General features: G+C 41.3%; 2 protein-coding genes across 2 annotated transcripts; one reads left to right on the top strand and one right to left on the bottom strand.

The window, feature by feature from the left end:
• Positions 1–305: 305 nt before the first annotated feature.
• LOC121525239 (beta-1,3-galactosyl-O-glycosyl-glycoprotein beta-1,6-N-acetylglucosaminyltransferase 4-like) lies at positions 306–2,070 on the bottom strand. Its single transcript, XM_041811115.1, has 2 exons — positions 2,040–2,070; positions 306–1,483 (listed from the first exon to the last, which is right to left on the bottom strand). Exons 1-2 carry the CDS (start codon positions 2,068–2,070, stop codon positions 306–308), a joined length of 1,209 nt encoding a protein of 402 aa, XP_041667049.1.
• Positions 2,071–6,673: 4,603 nt separating this feature from the next.
• Positions 6,674–16,885, top strand: LOC121525459 (3-hydroxy-3-methylglutaryl-coenzyme A reductase-like). The gene is made up of 19 exons (XM_041811471.1): positions 6,674–6,790; positions 7,426–7,616; positions 7,729–7,840; positions 7,946–8,033; positions 8,131–8,215; positions 8,335–8,547; positions 8,658–8,777; positions 8,913–9,046; positions 9,149–9,429; positions 10,429–10,598; positions 10,680–10,874; positions 11,212–11,370; positions 11,458–11,615; positions 13,938–14,043; positions 14,129–14,299; positions 14,408–14,548; positions 14,749–14,907; positions 15,316–15,470; positions 15,558–16,885. Exons 2-19 carry the CDS (start codon positions 7,455–7,457, stop codon positions 15,607–15,609), a joined length of 2,661 nt encoding a protein of 886 aa, XP_041667405.1. The 5' UTR covers positions 6,674–6,790; positions 7,426–7,454; the 3' UTR covers positions 15,610–16,885.
• Positions 16,886–17,498: the final 613 nt, after the last annotated feature.

The following is a 17,498-nucleotide window of genomic DNA, read 5'->3' as shown; positions in this document are numbered from 1 at the left end:
TTGAAGCGACAGAGGAGCTTTAAGCAGGTCAAAAATGAGTGAATGTTGATACCATTTACCTGTAATGCCTTCTATTAGATATTGATAACATCAAGACTTTCCCCATTTTTAAATCCTGTCTCAAAACCATTCTTTCCAAAAAAACATTCTGCCTTTAAATAAACTGCATTTTTATTCATAATTATGAATATTACATTTTGTTGTCAGGGTTCTTGTCATTGTTGCTTTCATTGTACATGAAAAGATCAGAGACATTTCATTTTCTTATTTGATTTAAACTCCAGTAGATGACATCATTTGTTGCATTAACAGCCATAAAGCTTCCTTCTATCCTCCAGGTTCTCCTCAAGGCACTGAATAGCAACAGGGTCCACGTTGGGGTCAAACTTATTGACAAACCAGTGACCATAGTTTTGTAACCAGCGAATTTCTGCTGCTCCAAACACACAAACACTTCGGATGTGTTTCCCAGTGCATTTTGGATACAGGTGTGCCTCCTTGTATTTCCACTTCATTAGCCTGGTTTTAGCCATCATGCAGGTGATATCAGGCTGGGATCTGGGGATCTCCCCAGGTACACCTGGGATCCGCACAAGTGTGGCCCAAAAGTGTTCGTCTGGGGAGTAAGTGTCCTCTGACCAGTTGAGAAAATCCCTCGCTACAGCTGAAGAGTTTATGAAAACTATAAAGTCTCGAGACAAGATAAAGTAGGCGCTGCCAACAAACATTTTTAAGTCATGTGGAGGCTTCGACTTCAACTTCTCTGTTCGTTTTGGTTTACTTTTTTTTCCAGCACTTAAGTCTCTCATCTCGTGGTGGAATGTAAACCTCTTCTTTTTAGATTTGGATGGTCGAATCGTCTCCAGCATGTTCGCCCCGTTCAGCTTCTTGAGTTCTGACACCAGCTCGATGTTGGTCCTGAGAGGAAAATCCTGACCGCAGAGGTTGATGACATACTTCCACGGGACGTCCGATCTCAGAAGGTCTGACAGACAGTTGAGATCAGCTTTCAGTCGAGCCATGCTGGCATAGTAGACCACCTCTCTCTTACTAGCAATGAAAACATTAGGTAAACACTCAGCTAAGCCCCTCATGGCTGAGATAAACTGAGCTGGAGACTTTTCATCATAGTGGATGCAGTAGATGTTCGAGGGTGAGTAGATGGCCCTGAGCAGTCTCTCCACCATCCATGCGTATTTATGCACAACAAGAGAATAAGCAATAGGAAATTCTCTCTCCTCCTCTGATGCGCACACGTCATCATAACCTCTCATCTTGATGAACGCTGGACAGTTTGATGTGGCAGCAGACAGACTTTCATCCATGTCTTCAACAAGTTCAGTCCTTCTGATCATCAGTGATTTCCCCACTTCCACTGGGTCCATGTTGTATATGGCTAAACAGTTCACATTGTACTTGTGAAAAGTCTGAATCTGCAGAGGTGGAGGTAGTGATTCAGAGATGTCGTTGTACCTCACATCGGCTGACCACAGGAAAATCAGAATCAACAGAGACAGAATACAAAAGGGTAGCTTTCTTCTGAGTCTCAACAGGAACCGTCTTTTACTCATTCTGTGGGCAGAGAGAAAACAAAGACATAAGGACAACCGAAACCAAGACTCAGGGTTTTCATTGAAATAATGGTTAAACAAAGTTGACAGAATCTAGAAAGACTGAGACACCATGTTTGGGTCTAGTCTAGTAAACATTCACAGATCCACCTTATTTCTGGGGGCTCTACTGTGGATTGATGAAACTTCCAGCGACAGCGGATGTGGGACAATGACTTTCTCCTGGTGGCTAACCAAAGTGGCTAATCACCAACAATGGTTGTTTTCAAAGGAATACATCCTCAATTTTGCAAACACTGCTTCTTTTTAACAGTCTGGGCCTGAACACATTCATATTTGAATTAGGGCTGAAACGATTCCTCGAATTATCCGAGTGATTCGATTAAAAAAGAAAATCCTTGAGGCAAATTATCTGCCTCGAGGCTTCGCTTAAATCAGTCCTGTTTCCATATACGTCCATGCTGTAACCTTGGACATTGCGTTGTGTGTTGCACGGCATGCTGTGTTTCGCACAGACAGCTGTTTGTGTGGCACAATGCACTTGTTTTTGCTGTTACTATTACGTAACATGCATGATTTGAGGCGTGAAAATCACGGGGGAAGAGAAGATCATGCAGTGAAGTTTACCAGAACCTACACAGATCTCTGAGTTTACGCGCTGCCTGCATGACTCGCTGGTGTGAGGCAGCGCTCAGTTTGTGTCTGCAGACTTCAGAGGATTTCATAAACTTCTTTGATTGACCCGACAGTTTCACAGAACACAGCCAGGCTTCACGATTCAAGTCCTGTTTTGGTGCTTTCCCTCTCTCTCTTTAAATTATTTAATTTCAGCGCACGTCTTGATTACAGCTTTTTTTTCAAAAAGTTTCAGCATCCTGAATAATTTGATAAGACTTAAATTGATAATGAATTGACACTAATCTAGGTGTCTAATCTAATCTAAAGGTTCACCTTTCAGACATCATCAGACCGCTGTGTGAATGATGGAGCTTTATTCTTGCTATAATGTGAAAAATTAGATTTATTATATTACAGGATGTCAAAATGATTAAGTGTCCCTTTACTTTAATGACAAATTGGAAAAAAACAAATAAACTACAATAGAAGAAATAAAGCACCACAAATTTCCTGGGAGAGAAGTAGTTCATTAAAGGGCCCAGCTTCTTTTCTCATTTGTCTAGTACTATTTCTACTATTTTTGAAAAAGAAAAAGTGATTGATAAAAAAATAGCAATATTTCTTATTAAAGTACTTGATTACTTGTCAGAAGAATTGATAGAGTACTCAATTACAAAATGAATCGATTACTGCAGCCCTTATTTGATCAAATGCACACTGCCACTGTGTCATGGTCACCAGGGGCTTTAAATAGCCTCAGCACCACACCGCTGATGCTGTCTGCAGATATCCTGCTTTTGCTGATGTGTTTTCATGATGTGATTTATTACTGAGTGGCTTCCACAACTGATTAATACTTCTACTAAACTTCTGACTGCAGGAGGTCTAACAGACAGTTGAGATCAGCCATGTTGGTGAGATCAGTCATTAGTCTGCCAATCAATCAGTCAATTATTATTTGTGTAGCAGCAATTCATAACCCAAGTTACCTCAAGACACCTTAAAAGAGGGCAGGTCTACTCTTTGTACTCTTTGATCATACAGACCCAGTGCTAATCTGCATGAGTACACAAGTCACGACGTCAGCACTAGCAGTATTTTGCCTTGTTATAGTGGCAAGGAGAACCTTTACTTAAACCGTCAGGGACCTCAAGCAGAACCACCCAGTCTTTTTTTTTTAGAGTCAACAAACGCAAGACTTATATGATTCTTCTGAAACTAACCTGGAATTCCAGATTAACCACAGGGCACTCTTGAATCCTGGATATAAGAAAAAACATGTTTTAAAAGAGGAAGTGATTGGGGCACAGATGGACTAGCAGTTGGGTCGTGCCCTACACAGGCAGCCCTGGGTTTGGGTCTGGATTGTAGCTCCTATCCCAGGCATCTCTTCCCAACTTTCTTTTCCGTGTTTCTAATTCTATCCAATTCCATCCCCTCTAAAAATAAAGCCCAAAACATATTATTAAAATAGAGGGACTGATTTATGAAATAATCCACAGACTAAAATGTTTAATGATCCTTTTATAGTGCCAAGCTAGTGTTTAAATTGAGCTCTAGCTAAGCTTGTATTAAAATAGACAGCAGTAAGCCATGCTAGAGCACACTGTATATATACTATTTACCCGATAGGCCTACGCCATTAGCTGCTAACAAACAGTAACACAAAATTGACCCTGAAACTAAAACCGAGATGTGGTAATGTAAGCTAGAAAGGCTCTGACTGGGCTCTACATCTACAAAAATAAAACACAACCAGCCTTATAGCTGTGTGAGTACCAACACAGAGCTAGGACGTTAGCTAAATGTGCTAGTGTACATCGTCTGAGGCCATTTCTTCAGTTTGTCTTCTCATCCCTCGACAGTCAAAGTCAGAGGAATAGTTTCATCATCCCATTTTAGGTGTGAGAAAAGAGGTCCCATATAAAAAAAAATCACTTCAGTAATCTGGATTAGCATCTTGTTACTGTGAAAAACATCAGTTTTTCCCAGTGATAGCAGGTGCAGGATGTCCTCCAGAGTTCACGCAAGGCATCATTAGAGCTGAGAATAAGGAGGGCAAGTGTCAAATATATGACACAGAGAGAGTCACATCTTAAAAGTTAAAACCCAAAAGGAAATTCAGTTCAGCACCCATTTCTATGCACAGGCATCAGGCTGCACAACAAGCACAACTGGAATTGTGAAAGCAACTTACCTATAGTAACTGAAGAAGCAGTAGAAGTAGAAGAAGAAGCAGACAGATGTCTTTCCTTCATTTCATGTCCAGCCAGAAATCAGCCACATCCAGAGAGTCAATTCACTTAAAGTTTATCCACATAGTAAACACTCTAAAGAGGTACATTCGGCTCCAGAGTGCAGTCTGTGTTGTCCTGTGTTGTCTCCGTGTCAAGGCCATGAGAGGAAAGTGTTGGGCTATCCAGAGAGATGAGGGAGGAGCAGCCAACTGTAATATTTACAGATAACATGAGCTCAAATGTCAACTCAGTTATTATCAAAAACAAACATCACATCATGAATAAGAGTGTATCAAAAGAGATGGAGCTGTCTTCACATTATCAGTTGTTAGGCAGGGCTGTTGTTGGAAGAAGACCTAGAGGTAGCAAAAGAACACAAATGAGAGGTTCTTTAAGTCCATACAGTTGGAATCTATATTATTTAAACTTATTGGATTATAATCTGCCAAGACTGACTGAGTAAAAAATGCAACTTTGTTTTTCTATCTGGCAAGAAACTGGTGGACACTGGTGCCCTAACGTTAGAAAACATGCAGCAAAAGAGCCTTCATTTATGCCACTATAGTATAAAAAGTGCCCTCTTCAGTGCCCTAGTAATAGACAAATTTTGACAAAGTGCCCTCCTCTGTGTAGGCTAAATAGACATATTTTCTAAATACATGTTCATGAACTCAAACTCATACATGCAAATGGTTTTTGAAGATTTTACAAACTGGTCTTAGATTGGGCGGAATTACCTTAGAATTTTGTAATATTAGTCACAAATATGCTTGAATGCAAGCCACTAAAGACATGGGTCAGAATGAGAAGTGAATAAGAAGTGCACCTATGAACCTAAGAGCTGTTTGTTGGGAGCATTAGCCCCTTGTAGGGTGTCCCAGGAGTGGGTCCAGACTAAGAGTGATTCTAAACCCTACATGTGGCAGAAGGGAAACACTAACCATGTATGGAATTGGCACACTGGTGCAATAGCCAGATCAGTTGATGAAGAGAGCGTCTAGTAGCCAGGTTTACCTCCATGGGGCCAGGATGGGGTCATCCAACACCCTTTGAATCCATCACTGGGGGCTGGTTGCAGTATGGATGGTGACCTTAGTGTGGCGATCAACAGTGTTTTGAGACTTCTTCTCAGCATGTAGAACATCCCCTCTCTGGACGGTAAGAAGCTGAGTTGGTGAGGGAGGTAGAGCGGTACAGTTCAGCTTACGTCCATGCACAGCTTTGGTTCTGAGAACCAAACCTGCAACCTTGCAAAACCAATGGACCGGCCAGATTCCATGTCTTACATCAGGTGGATCCACCTTGCAACGCTTTAAGATGAAATCTTTGATTCTGGTCAGAGAATGACAAAAACAATCAGGTGGTAGCAACAGGTGTGGATTATTATAAAGAGAAAGACAGAATTAAAACCAAGACTTTACATTTTTTGTTGAAAAAAGGTTAAGAATTTGAATGCAACTTGATGTTACCCTTGTTTTGTTTCAAGTATCCTCTTTAAACATATAATAAACATGGACTTACCTTTCCCAGACCAGACCCTGAAAGCTGAACCTAGATTTTTGGTAGAGAATAGTCTCTTTTATTGTAGTCAATATTAAAGTCTGGTCCAAAACAGGAGGATTTTGTGTTCAGGCCTCATTATTTTACTTTTTAGCATTAGAGAGTAACTTATAATTGCAGAGACATTGCAATAAAACAACCTCACTGTTATCTCTTATCACATTTTATTACGTATAAATATTTGAGGGCTCTTTTCATTTATGAAAAAAATTAGCTCTTGTGCATGAAATTTTCAATAGTCAAATACGCCGTTTATCAAAAACTGACCCATTTTGACTGAATTTAACCTGTGAGAACTTTAAATGCCTTAGGTTTTACTTTCACTTATATAGATGACAAGCTATTTTATGTAAACCAAAATAACTATTTTTGTTTGAGTGCCATAGTCTTGTACTTTTTCCGCCTCTGTGCATTTCCACATTACCTACCTGACATCGAAATAAGCTAGTGGTTGTAGGACAGACCTAAATGTTAATGAAACAACGTCATATTACCGTTGCGGATGAAGATATGTTGTCAGTAAGTTAGAAAATGGGGTATTAAAAGACTTATTTTTCAGTTTTAGTTGAACAAGTCAAACAGAGGCAGCATTTGAAGTCCAGTAGTTGGCGGTAATGAAACTCTCTGGGTGCTAACCGCCGTTGAGAAAAACAATGAAGGAGAGAAAGATTGCAATGACGTCAGAGACCGCCATGTTGGATTGGTTGCATCAGGATGAAGTAATAAGCTAGCTCAGCGCTTTGAGGAAGACACACTACCATCTTAAAAATGATCCTCTGACCTCAAGAAAAGAAATATTTAAAGGTAAGTGGATTTAATACCTTTATCAAAAACTCACTTGTTGACGTGTTTTAGCGCTGAGTTTAGAAATGACCTTGGTGAAAGTCTGTATAAGTTAATTTGGGCGTGCCAGTTAATGTGGCTAAAGCTAACCGATGCTAACGGTGTCCTCTGGTAGCAGCTGAAGATGCTAACCGACGGAAACGACAGCAAATTGACAGATAATAACCCGAATTTTGAGACCGAACTTCAATCTGGAATATATTTGGTATACATCTTGAAGACGAAGTCCAATTTAGCCTGTGTTTGTCAGCGGGTTTTGTCAGTCTACATCATTAAAACGCTTAACTGGGGCACCTGCTAGTTGAACATACAATGATACAGCTTTTGTTTCTTTCTTGTCTGGTTTTTACGTGACTCCCTGAGACCTTGAGATGTAACCTGTGACAATTAAGGTGTTTCCATGATAAATTGGCTATTGCCTCAGACCCAACAATGTAAAAGGTTTAAGAAATAAGCTTTGAAGACCCATGTCCCCCTTTGAGGACAAACATGAACTGCTGAGTTTCACTAGGAAATCGATGTCAGTGGATCCTATGTTATCTTGTTTATTGGCATCAGTGCGGTGTTGACCTCCGTCTTTTCATGGGTCTTTATAGGTGAGGCTGTGACCTTACATATTGGGACCATGTTAGCTCGTCTGTTCCGGCTCCATGGCCTATTTGTGGCCTCCCACCCATGGGAGGTAATAGTGGGCACCCTGGCTATCACAGTCTGCCTCATTTCTATGAACAGCCTGGCATCCAGCAGCCAGATGTGCAGTTGGAATGAGTGCCCTAAAATCGAGGAGGTAAGTCTGGCTCAGTAGTAGTCTGATTTTAATTGTAGGCGGCTGGTTGTTTAAAATGAAAGTAAGGAGAAAGTGTTGTTTATAATCTGTACTTTTTGTCTATTTTTTGTAGAAAGTCCACAGCAGCGACATAATCATCTTAACAATTACACGCTGCATGGCCATTGTTTACATCTATTTCCAGTTTAAGAACCTGCGACAGTTGGGATCTAAATATATACTAGGTTGGTATGATTCACCTGTTTAGCAGACTGAGACGGCTTTCTTTGACAGATAAACATGTCACATATTTGATGTATTCACTTTTGACAAATTTTGATCTTTTCCAGGTATTGCGGGGTTATTTACGGTGTTTTCCAGCTTTGTTTTCAGTACAGTGGTAATACATTTCTTTGGAAAAGAACTGACAGGGCTGAAGTAAGTTCTCCATGTGGACAAAATGATAATATTTAACTGCACACCCCACACAGTCTGCAGTGAAATCTTACAGTCTGTTTCTGTCTCTTCCTCACAGTGAAGCGCTGCCTTTCTTCCTCCTCCTCATTGACCTGTCTAAAGCATGCACACTGGCCAAATTTGCCCTCAGCTCAAACTCTCAGGTAAAAGTCACACAATTTATTTCTTGTTGTTTCTGAAACACAGCTGAATTAAGGTTTGTTGTTTCAGTAGTGACCTCAATGTCACTGACAAACGCTTTGGCTCTATGTCTTATGTATAGGAGGAGGTCAGGGAGAACATCTCCCAGGGGATGGCCATCCTGGGGCCCACCTTCACCCTGGATGCTCTGGTAGAGTGTCTGGTTATTGGGATTGGCACCATGTCAGGTGTGCCTCAGTTGGAGATAATGTGCTGTTTTGGCTGTATGTCAGTTCTGGCGAATTACTTTGTATTCATGACTTTCTTCCCCGCCTGCGTCTCCCTTGTCTTGGAGGTAAGGATAATGTGCAGGGGATTAAAAATTACTCAGCTGATAAAAAAAACTAACTCCTCTCATACAATTTACCCTATATTTTTGCCTTTGTGTGTTTTATATGTTTATAGTTGTCCCGGGAAAGTCGTGAGGGCCGTCCAATCTGGCAGTTGAGCCAGTTCGCCTGCGTGCTGGCTGAAGAAGAGGACAACAAGCCCAATCCTGTAACACAGAGAGTTAAAATCATCATGGTGAGATGCTGCCTTCAGCGATTTTACCACTAATCCCATTACTCCATTTGAAATTATTGTGTTCATTTGTTTGATAATTCTGTATCCTAATGAAACATCTAATTCTTACTGAGCTCTTTTTTTCCTGTTGTCCAGTCTCTGGGTTTGGCGTTGGTTCATGCTCACACACGTTTGGCAGCTGAGAATCCTGGTCACAACCGCACGGTGGAGGGACCTGTTGTTAAGAGATTGGACTCTGATAGACCAATGTTGCCACTGAAGCTCACCAGGTAAAAGCATTTATCAAGAAACATTTCTTCTTTCATTAATATGTTAGCGTGTTTGTTCAGTAAGATGCAGATGCCTGACACCATCTCTTCTCCTTTGGCCAGTATGGACCTAGAGCAAGTGATCACTCTCGGCCTCGCCCTTCTCCTGGCTGTGAAGTATGTCTTCTTTGAGCAAACTGAAACCGAGTCCTCATTGTCCCTGAAGAGTCCCATTATCAGCTCTCCTTCAACTCAGAAGCAAAGAGTAGCAGGAGACTGCTGCAGGAGGGATATCCCAGCTCTAAAACCCCAGAAGTTGCTCAATAGTATGTTTTTAAACAACGCTTTATCCTCATCAGACTCTCAAGCTTCCGCTGACACTGACAAGACGAACAGAGACAAAAGTAAGTCTTAAAGGTTTTTTAACTTGTGTACTCAGTATTCAAGGGTATGTGTCTACAAATGATGATTTCTTCTCCTCTGCCTTTACCTTCTGTTACCTTTAGTTTCTGCTTCTATTTATGGTGGTTGTTAGGTTCTCTAAACACTCAGATGAGATCAGTGATTCCTAAGCTGGGATCCAGGACCCCCTTGGGGGTGGTGCCAGGCTTTTTCTGCAGCAGGTTGCCAAAATTAAATTTGTTCATATTGACGACAATAAGGATTAAAAATGTTGTGAATAGTTCATGCAGGGAACTTTTGCCAAAAACAGCCTTGAGTAGACATATTTTCTCTGGGTTTTGGCAGCATTGTGTCCTGTTTTTTTCAGTTGGATCTTGGGGGTCCTAGCTGTAAGTAAAAGTAAGGTGCTCCCAAGGAAAAAAAAGATGAGGAACCACTGCACTAGATGACTCAGCTAGACCACGAGACCAAACACATGCTGCCTGTAGTAACAATTTCACCATGAAGGCTCCATACTGACTAGATCTCACAAAAAGGATTTGGTGCTTCTTCAGACAGCCTTAAGTAGACACTCTAAGAGCAGAAGCTTTTTGCATGTCTGCACTGGCTTCATATTCAAGGTTGCTGCATGCTTAAGATTTTAAAGAACTCCAAAAAATTTAGGAATTTAGGAAGGAAACAGTGCAAGGAAATGGACTGTTATCCCTCCCCTTTGTTGATAAAGTTGATATCTGAAATGCTGCCATGTTTTGATTTTGATTAGTAGGTAAGAAAAAAAGTTGCATTGATCACTGCTGCTTTTTTCTGATTGGGTCACTCTTAGCCAGTGGCAAAAAAAAGACAGCCATAAAACAGGTGAGGCCGAGGGTGTACTAGTGCTGAACTGAAAATGGTGAACATTATTGACTTTGTGAAGACCACAGGTGCTGCCAGGGCAAATGACACCACAAATCTCGATGCAGGAAAATCCTGATTGTCTTGTTGTTGTTGTCCCTTTGCAGATTCCTTAACCACAGAGGAGACTCAGCCTCCTGCAGCCTTAGTGGAAAATGAATCCAGTCTTTCATGTGGGGAGAGGTCTCCTGCTTCAGGTCCTTCTGTACCACAAAGTAGCTCCAACTCAGAGCCTCGCTCACTTGAGGAGTGTATGAACATCCTCTCAGATCCTCAGGTAAGCTGACAAGGCTAAAACACATCATTAGTAATAGCTGAAGGTTTATAAAGTAAAATGTTTGCTCTTGTTGCTTTTCAGAAAGGTGCTAGTTTTCTTAGCAACCAGGAGGTGATGAACCTCGTAGCCTCTCGTAACATCCTGAACTACAGACTGGAAACTGTGCTTGAAACTCCGGAGAGAGGCGTAGCCATCCGGAGGGAACTGCTCTCACCCAAACTGCCTGTTTCTTCTGCGTTGTCTGGTCTGCCTTATAAGGAGTACGACTACTCAAAGGTACGAAAAAGATGGTCTGTAACTAAAGACGAAGAACAAAACAAAGAGACTCCTAATTTGTTACCCAGGAACAATTGGAGCATGTCAGTGACAGCAACAGAACTATCCTCTGTCTTGTCCTGCAGAGATTATCTTACAGCTTTAACTGTAAATTCAACAGCTGTAGATATAAGCGATTTATTGGACCAGTTAAAATCTTTTGTCCTATTTGTCAAATAGACCCCATTAAAAGAGGTTGAATAACCAGAATTGTCCTTCTTGTATGTCCTAATCAAATATGTGATTTCTTGATGCTGCCTTGACTCAGTGTGTCACATTTTGTGTTGTCGTTTTGTAGGTTATGGGTACCTGCTGTGAAAACGTCATCGGCTACATGCCGGTGCCAGTCGGGGTTGCCGGTCCTCTCCTGTTGGATGAGAAGCAGTTTCATGTTCCCATGGCGACCACAGAAGGCTGCCTGGTAGCCAGCACCAACAGAGGATGCAGAGCTCTTTCTGTAAATGACAGCTATCTTTCTCTTCATGTTGATTTTCTGTGTTTTTATGTGTATTTTATATATGTTTGTATTGTGTTTCTTGTCCAGCTGAGTGGGGGATGTCGCAGCAGGATCCTTGCTGACAGTATGACCCGGGGTCCTGTGGTGAGGCTGCCCTCAGCGTGCCGGGCTGCAGAGGTCAAAGTGTGGCTGGAGACCTCGGACGGATTTAGTCTGATGAAAGAAGCATTTGACCAAACGAGCAGGTCAGGAGAAAGGCAGTCACAGCAAAAGACTACTAGAATATTTTAAGGTGCTCCTGAAGGATTAGGCCTTATTTAGCATGCTTTGCAGGTCAATGTAGCCCTGAACTCTTTGAAGAGGCCTAGGCACATGGCAGATGTGCACCAGTGTAAATTTTATCAGATATTTTAAATTTAGTCCTGGTGAATTTTTAGTTGACAAAAACTTTTTTTACATTTGTCTTTACTTTTAGGCAGGGTATTTATTTTTATTTGTCTAATTTAATCAGTCATCAGGAAAATTGAATATAAAACAGTTAAATCAATGCACTATCGGGGCTTTAATTGATTTAAAATACAGCAATGAAAATGTTGACATAACTTCTATGCACAGTGGAGATATGTCCCCCAGCTCTAAAATTTAGTCTCTTTGATTTCAGTTTTATCACCAAAGATCTGATTGTAGCTAGTCTTAATCTAGTCTTCTTCATGACTGACATTTTTAGTTATAATTTTAGTCGATTAAATTAACACTGATGTTCTCCTCCTAAAAAATGTAGTTAAGGATAAAGCGACACGGACTGCAGGCCCTGTGACTGGTGCACTTTCAGTCTCTAGCTGTGTTTCCATGACCCTTAGAAATGCGCAAAATCTAAATAGTGCAATAAAAAACTGGTAATGGAAACACCTACATTATGGAAAAACCTCTCAAATATTGCTGAAAAGTTTGTCTGCTCTCATAAGGAGGATTTTCAGACATTTCAATAAAGAAATATATCGGTTAAGTGCAATGGAAACACTTTTTCTGCATTTACACGTCACAGGACGTACGGTCTCTCATGACCAGTTCACTCATGGACAACATGGCGTGGTGCGTGTGAACAGAAGAGGAGACCGAGACTTTTCTTAACATCATACTTAAACCCTTATACGTGGTCTTTGCCATACATACGGACTTTGCCCCTGAACTATCATCCAACATGCAACAGGTTTTGTGCGTCCACCTTCCTTGCTTCAGATTCTCATGAGACGAAATTTTATGAGAATTACGAGGCTCATGCCCAAAACACCCTTCATTGGAAACGCATGCAAAGCGCACTAGTACTTAGTTGACATTTTAGAAATGTCGCTTTTATTTTGCAAAAAAAACTGTAATGGAAACGCAGCTTCTTTTTAATGTCCACAGGCATATCATGCACACTCTAAAGCAGTGGTTCTCAACTGGCCTGGAGTCAGTACCCACTACGACCTCCTTGTTGACCAATTGTGGCCCAAATTTCAGATTTTTTTAGCCATACTCAAATGTTTTTGATGAAAAATGTGGTAGCTTGGACTTGAAAAGGAACAAAAGATGTGACTGAACAAAGAGATCGAGACACTTCCTTCAAAATAAAGCATATTAAAGCCTTTTTGCCACATTTTTTTTCCCCAGAGCAGTGGTTCTAAACTTTCCTGACATAAGGACCCACGACCACCTCCTTATGAGAAATCACATTTCATTGTGTCATCACAAGAAAACCTAAAAAAAAGTATAGATGTTCTGTATGTCCAGTTAGGGCTTGTATAAATCAAACGTTTTTCTGCATATTGTTTCCCTGTCATACATCCACTGTAAACAGCTTCGCCACCCACTTTTGGGTCCCAACCCACCAGTTGAGAATCACTGCTCTAGAGTGATAGAAAAAGTTGCGGACGGTGATTTGACTAGTTACATCTACTTGCCGGCACTTGAAAATCTCAGACATGCATTTCTGTATCTTTGCATCTCTCATTTGCTGAATCTCCTTCTGTGTCTCTTCTCGTTATCTTTGCAATAGCTGCAGTTTAATCGAATGCTGCTCGGTGTTTATCAGCTCCAACATCAACACTATAAGTTGGGTTACAGTTGACCTGGTTTTTAAGACGCAAACAAGCAGGAAATGTGGTGGTGGTGACGTATAACTGGTATAAAAATCACAGAAAACACAGATGTGTGCACTGTGGGGATGATTTAGATTCTTATCAGACGTATAAACCAGACTTTGGCCAAACAGGAGATTTCAAGGGAAAATTGATACATTAACTGGCCTCGCTACTGTGCAGGACACAGTGGGGAGAAGAGTCAGAGTGTACTAAAGGGACAAATTACGCAACAGCAGGTCTAAAATCACTTGAACCAAGTTTTCTTTTATACATGCTTGCCAAGAAAAAAGGTTCACACTCCTACTGATACCCACTATTTGCAGTAGGCCAGTATCTGTTCCTTTTGTCAGAGCCTGACCAATACATCTGTTGAGCTGATATTTTATAAAATGTTTTTCATATTTAGGATGTAAAGGTGTTAAAAAACAGATTTGTTCTCGTCAGGTTTGCTCGCCTGGAGAAGCTGTTGGTGGGCTTAGCCGGGAGGAATTTGTACATCCGCTTCCAGTCTCAGACAGGAGATGCCATGGGCATGAACATGACTTCAAAGGTAAAAACAATGAGTATGTATTCTCCTCCTTCTTTAGTCTGCTTCCTGTCCTGTAAACACTAACATTTGTACCTTTTTGTCTCAGGGCACTGAGCAAGCTCTGCTCACACTACAGCAGCAGTTTCCAGACATGGAGATTATGGCCCTCAGTGGAAACTTCTGCACCGACAAGAAGTCTGCTGCCATCAACTGGATTCTGGGGCGAGGAAAATCTGTAGTATGTGAAGCCACTGTCCCATCCAAGGTGGTGAAGGAGGTACGGAAAAACGTCAAGTCTGTCAGTCAGAAATCAAATCACTGTGAATTTGTTTTTGTTAATCAAAAGTCTATGTTTATAATGGTGCGTTTATCGGTCTTATGTCAGGTGTTGAAAAGCAGTACAGCCACTCTGATAGAGCTCAACATCAACAAGAACTTGGTGGGCTCGGCCATGGCTGGCAGCATCGGGGGCTTTAACGCTCACGCTGCAAACATTGTAGCAGCCATCTACATCGCCTGTGGACAGGTGATTTCTTTAAAATAATCATGATTCTTTTAAAAGTGTCCAATTAAAGTAGATGTTTAACCAAAGCAGACTGTAGATCAGATGTTTCACTGAAGAATGCCCTGCATTGTTTTCCTGTACCTGTATATTTAGCAGACAGATACGTTTCTTTGAGTACCTTGATGACTAAAACAGAGCTGTTTTTTTTTTTTTTATCACAGGACCCCGCTCAGACAGTAGGGAGCTCTAATTGCATCACTCAGATGGAACCTGGTGGTCCAGAAGGAGAGGATCTGTACATCAGTGTCACCATGCCCTCCATCGAGCTGGGAACTGTGGGAGGAGGCACCAACCTGTCGCCTCAGCAGGCCTGTCTGCAGGTAATTCTGAAATTACAGGGTTTCTTCCCTTAACTTTCCCTTGATTTCAAGATTATTTCATTTTAAAGTAAAACATAGAGGATTTTCTCAGGATTGCATGCCACCTGACGAGATTCTCCTGACTAATATGGAACTAACGCTCTTCAGACTAACTGTAGGCTCAAAGTGCTGACATGTAGACAGAACGTGTATACATTGCCTTTAATCTAACATGAGTGTGCACAGTTTGCCGCTCTTGCATTGTTGTAACAATGTTTAAAATCAAAGCCTGGGACACCAGTGTTACGCCACTACAGAGCCCTTGTAAAAGTTCACAGATGTAGGGATGACAGAGCGTTTTCAGCCTGTTTTGGACTCACAACTTGAAAAAGACTGTTGACACAAACAGCTGTTTATGTTTGTCTCCAGATGCTCGGTGTTCAAGGTATGAGTGTAGACCAGCCTGGTGAGAACGCCCGTCAGCTGGCTCGCATCGTCTGTGGGACGGTGCTGGCAGGAGAGCTCTCCCTCATGGCTGCTTTAGCTGCCGGACACCTCGTTAGAAGTCACATGAAACACAACAGGTCTGATGTCTATCATGCTTTTATTACCTTTTGGTTTGTAAACATTCCACCCGTGGTTTCTGACTTTTCCATCTTATTTCCTCCTAGATCTAAAAATAACCTAGCAGAACCGCCTTCTCCATCACAGTCGGCTGCGTGACACAGACTACAACGAGGGATGTTTAGATGGAGAGACCTGAGAGGATTCAGATTCCTAATAAAATGGTTCTGAAGGCTCATAACGAGGCGGATCACACGCTGAAGACCACAGAAAGTACCTGTGTGCTTGGGTCTCTCCTGACATATTGCACAAAGACTTCTTGGGCGATGACATTAAGTCATGGTTACTTAATCGTGCCGTGTTTCTGCACCTGATGACTGCAGGAAAGTTCTGGAAGACATTCGATAATGTTTTGGCACTGATGTTTGAGACAACTGTGAATTACTGATGAGGTTTAGGCTGGTTAAATCCAACACGCTGCACAGCTCTGAGTGAGTGCTCTGTGCCTCTTTGAGCTAAAACGCTTCTGTCGCTCAAAGACGAGGGTGAACGAGTGCAGTAATCTAGTTTGGTTTTCATCTAAAATGCATGATTGAAACAGCGTTAACATCCTGGTTTTACCGCTTTTGGGATGGGAGGCTCAGATTTTGTAATTTTGTTATTTTCCAGGTTTGTTTGTGGAGAATCTTGATGTTTTATCGCTTTCTTCATTAAAAAGTAACAAAAAGAACCGAAAAATCCAGATAGAGATCAGACCTTTTTTATTTAAACGTTTGGTAACCCATTAGCCGCCATCAGATCAAGCTAATGATAGTATTCAGCCACATTGTGAGGATTTAAAAATAACACCATGCCATTAAAATCCTTCATCCCTACAAACAGCCTGAAAGTTAACGGTGTGATATGACAATGTCTGAGCTTCTCACCCTGAGCGTGACGTCACAGGAACATGGCTGCTGTGGGAATATGGTGTGTTGATCTTTGCACTTGCCAAAAGCTTTCCTGAGAGCGCTGTCGCTGCTCCAGGTGAGTCTTAAAATGCCAACTTTCTGCCTGAATGTACGTTTGACGTCAGTGTCGTAGGTCCGTATCTTTAATGATGGTGCTACTGTATACTGTGTATACTGTAGGATGAGGGAGACAGTTTTGTTACAGTCAGATAACAGGAAGAGGAAAAGTGGAGAATCAAAGCCATATTAACTTATTTTAGACTTTTTTTCTGGTACGTTGTAACGTTTAATAATTGATCAGAGTTTAAAGCCCCTGAGACTCCAGATTCAGCTGGTTTGTCCTTTGAAAAAGCGATGAAGTGGCCTTACATACCGCACATCCAGAGCGAAGCCATAGCATGTTCTAGCTAGAATATTTAATTTATAACTGTTCATTTAAAAAAGTTGTATTGTTTTATTTAAAAGAATAAATAACATTATGTTCCCTCTGAATGATGCCTCAGGTTTTTAAACAGATGCATGCAGGCCTGTCCACAGATTTCTCTGACAAACCTGAGAATGGGCGCTCCTCAGTTCTGATGTACTGATGGTATCAGTGTTTGTGTGTTGGATCAGTGGCATTGGTGCTAGTCTTGGTGGCACTCGAACATTTTTTTTGCCTCTGTTAACCCTTTTTTGCCACATTTAATCCTTTTTTTAAACCCAGGTTTCTGCCATTTTCCTCCATGTTAGCCGTTTTGCCTCATTCTAAACCCCTTTTCACCACTTTTTCCTGCCTTTTGCCACTTATAACCCATTTATGCTGCTTTCTGCTTTTATCTGCCTATGTTAACCCATTTTTGACACTTTTACTGCATTGTGGCAATATTACCCTATTCTTGCCACTTTAGGTCCAATTTCACCACCTTTTCTGCCTCTATAAGCCATTTTGCCTTGATTGTTTCCACCGTTAACCTTTTCTTTTTGCATTTTTTCTACCCAAGTCTGCCATCTTCTAGTCATTTCACTAACTTTTCTGTCTGGTTTTGCTAATTTTGACCCATTCTTTTGCAACTTTCTGCCCATTTTTGCCTCTGTTAACCCATTCCCACCATTTTA

The sequence above is a fragment of the Cheilinus undulatus genome, linkage group 17 (assembly GCF_018320785.1).
Source record: "Cheilinus undulatus linkage group 17, ASM1832078v1, whole genome shotgun sequence".
Taxonomy (NCBI): domain Eukaryota; kingdom Metazoa; phylum Chordata; class Actinopteri; order Labriformes; family Labridae; genus Cheilinus; species Cheilinus undulatus.
This window is presented reverse-complemented; position numbering and strand designations above follow the sequence as displayed.

Coding starts and splice junctions, on each gene's coding strand:
- LOC121525459 (XM_041811471.1), top strand. CDS start 7,455: ATGTTAGCTCGTCTGTTCCGGCTCCATGGCCTATTTGTGGCCTCCCAC. Junction 8,548..8,657: donor GCGTCTCCCTTGTCTTGGAG/GTAAGGATAATG, acceptor ATATGTTTATAG/TTGTCCCGGGAAAGTCGTGA. Junction 9,047..9,148: donor TTGCCACTGAAGCTCACCAG/GTAAAAGCATTT, acceptor TCCTTTGGCCAG/TATGGACCTAGAGCAAGTGA.
- LOC121525239 (XM_041811115.1), bottom strand. CDS start 2,070: ATGCCGTGCAACACACAACGCAATGTCCAAG. Junction 1,484..2,039: donor CACACAACGCAATGTCCAAG/GTTACAGCATGG, acceptor TCCTGTGGTCAG/CCGATGTGAGGTACAACGAC.